This window comes from Tachypleus tridentatus, chromosome 13 (genome assembly GCF_004210375.1).
Source record: "Tachypleus tridentatus isolate NWPU-2018 chromosome 13, ASM421037v1, whole genome shotgun sequence".
In the NCBI taxonomy this organism is placed as follows: Eukaryota; Metazoa; Arthropoda; class Merostomata; order Xiphosura; family Limulidae; genus Tachypleus; species Tachypleus tridentatus.
In genome coordinates, this window is record NC_134837.1 from 223,878,768 (window position 1) to 223,881,961 (window position 3,194).

At 39.2% G+C, this 3,194-nt stretch overlaps 1 protein-coding gene across 1 annotated transcript; it reads left to right on the forward strand.

The window, feature by feature from the left end:
* The first annotated feature begins 1,060 nt into the window (after positions 1 to 1,060).
* Positions 1,061 to 2,831, forward strand: LOC143237585 (uncharacterized). The gene has a single exon (XM_076477012.1). It carries the CDS (start codon positions 1,323 to 1,325, stop codon positions 2,394 to 2,396), a length of 1,074 nt encoding a protein of 357 aa, XP_076333127.1. The 5' UTR covers positions 1,061 to 1,322; the 3' UTR covers positions 2,397 to 2,831.
* The last annotated feature ends 363 nt before the right edge of the window (positions 2,832 to 3,194 follow it).

Here is a 3,194-nt window from a genome sequence, read left to right on the forward strand (position 1 = left end):
TGATAGAGCTCTTGGTTTCGAACTGATGAGCCGAATTAGAGTTTGTATAACACCACGAAAGATTCCATGCACTTTGAACGATTTTGAGAGAGCCAGACAATCCCGTGGATTGGGTTCTGCTGACTGGTTTCCTACCCTCTGAATCAGCGGTATATAGTTTTTCGTGATGGCAAAAAACTCACTTGAAGTAAAAATGTATTCTCAAGACGGCTGGTGTGGGTATTAAAACATTAATTAAAATAAAGTACAGAACAACGTTTCGATCTTTGTTAACCTGGAGATGACCTAAGAAGATCGAAACGTTGTTCTGTACTTTATTTTAATTAAAGGTTTATAGTATTGTTGTAAATACAAACTAAACATTTGAAGCTCAATATGTCAATACCAACTGAATATATATGTGCTTGGAAATATGCATGTATGTTGTAGAAAAACGAGAAGGCAGTAAAAAGAACAAAAATGTTTGAAAAGTAATACCCGTAAAGTAGTAACTAATAACTATTCTGGATTATCATGATTTTAGATAGTCTCCAGAAGAATGAAGTTTACTATATTTAATGTTTGTATGTTTGCAGATTAATGTTAGAAGCTGTTTGAAATGCGAGTACAGGTTGTAATAAATATTGTCTGTTTAGATTTCGAATCTGGAATATGTAATATAGCACTGACATGTTAACATGAAAACCACGTCGTTACTTCAAATTTTATGTAAACAGTCGATTACAACAAAGATTTAAACATTAAACCGAATTTAATGCTTACATATAAAAAAATCAAATTGTTTTTTCACTTTTAGAAGAGGGAAGAAATTATTATGACGTAAAACTCAGTAGTTTACGGTGCAGAACTTACCGCGTTATTCTGGGTCTTCACCACACCGTCTTGAGTATTTAACTTTCTATGCTTGTTCTCCTAGTTTTCCATTACACAGAGAAGTTGTTTTCTTCTGTCATTCTGTTTTAAGACTGGAAGATACCATGGAGAAGTGTGAAAAAAATATGTGACGTCACTTTACGTCATTCCTTCCCGATATATACCTGGATATATGGAGGCAACTGGTTAATACATTTGAAATACTCGTGGCAGATAGAGCTGTGAGTGACACGCTGCTGTCAGCACATCACACGCGACGTAAAACTGAGAAGAAAAGCTGTTCTTGAGAAGATAGGCGGCGTAAGGGCTGAGAAGTATAGAACATTTAACTAAATTATTGAAACAAATACTCAAGCGAATAATTTGTTTATCTGTTGTTTCAGCACCGTGAGTCACGGAGAAACATTACGCTGAGTGATTGTACATGTGAAAAGTGGATTTGCGCTCCGATGCAGGACTTTGGAGCGTCGGAACTCGGCAGACCGAGCTGGTGCGCCATGACTGACGACTACGTTCACGACTTCGACTTAGATCAGCTAGAAGAGGTCGTGAAACAAGAAATGGAATCCAGGGCGAAATTAGGAATGACAACTTGTGTAGTAGAGGATAGTGGTCACATTACGGCTACTATAGGGCCAGCTTTGACCCCCAGTATTAATCATATAGCAGCAACCAATCCTTTGAGAGGAATAGGTCTAGGACCAAGGAAGCTCATGACTCTGGCAACCAGCACCCCAGGAACACCCCCTGACACACCACCCTCTCCAGCGTTTGCCACAGTACCAACGTCAGCACTATCGAGTCCAGTTATGCCGTCCTCCACTATCGACCCTAAATCACCAGGCCTAGTGGAAGACAGCATGATGTGGTTGACTCAGACTTTACGCTATGGAGGATTCACTTCTCAGGAGCCGCTTGACCTGCGACCACAGTGTGGCCAAGAGGTGGACACTGCTTGGTTCATGCGGCGAGAATTTCCAGAAGCACCGACGTCCGCAGTGCACTCTTATCAACCACCACCATCTGAACGTGCTCTCATCAGCTCTTGTACAAGTCAAATACCCAGTTCTACACCGTTCCAGTCCCTCAACGGAGCTTCCGTGTCGGAATCAGGGGTTTATTGTCCCACATCCACAACTAACCATACCTCCCGTGACCTTCGTTTCAATGACGATATGCTTATCAGCATGTCAGTACGCGAGCTGAACAAGCGACTACATGGATATTCGCGCGAGGAAGTGGCCCTAATTAAAAAGAAGCGACGAACGCTCAAGAACCGAGGCTACGCCCAGAACTGTAGGACGAAGCGGTTGTCTCAACGACACGAACTGGAGGGAAAGAATCGGGTATTGCAAGCTGAGGTGAACCATCTGAGACAGGAACTCAATCGTCTTTGTCAAGAAAGGGATTATTACAAACAACAGCTCACCGGGTTACGAGGCCGAGAATGTTCTCAAGGGTCCATCTCTAGTTTCTCCAGCGGAGGAGGAAGTAATCCAAGTTCTCCAGAGTTTTACTTATAAACTTCGGTTCATTGCGGCTAAAATTATAGACCTCTAAAGTAATGGTTTAATAAAAACTTACGTGTTACTATTACAACCGACTTATTAGAGAAACACAGGAACATCCCAACTCAAATATGTAACTGTTGATTTCCTACCCTTTGACCTTTCTTAAACTGTCTTCAAGCCACTCGTATGCGGACAGTTATGATCAGGAATCAAGAAATGACTAGATCGTTTCAGCCTAGGTATGATTTTAGGAATATATAAACTAAAGGGGTGACTCTATACATGTTTTAAAAAAAAGGTTTCGGTTTCTTTGTAGATTTTATAAGATTGTACAGAACTAGTTCAACTAGTGAGATAAACTTTTCTTTGATATTCTTATTGTGTTTTATTAGCAGTGTACAGATGGAATGTATCTATCAGAAATTAAAGAAAAATGACAGTACAGAATTGCATCTTTCAAATTGTATATAACACATTAATAACGTAGATCAAGGACTATGTGGAATTACAGAGACTTAGATTAAGTCTGTTTTATCGTTTGAGCAACCCGAATAAAAGATCTCTTTGTGTAAGGTTGTATAAGGAATAACGTTATTAAATAACTTTCATGATTCTAGAAGTTTCCCATCTTTTCTATAGTTACTAACAACGTTCTATATGAAAACCTAATATTTTCGTGACATCCGGATTGTGTCATCAAAATGAGGAACAATTCACATTGAATTTCAATATTATTACATAGACACAAATGGTGGATGTTGTTAACCTTGTTATTTGTGATTAGACTTTTCTTTTACTCTAGATCTATAA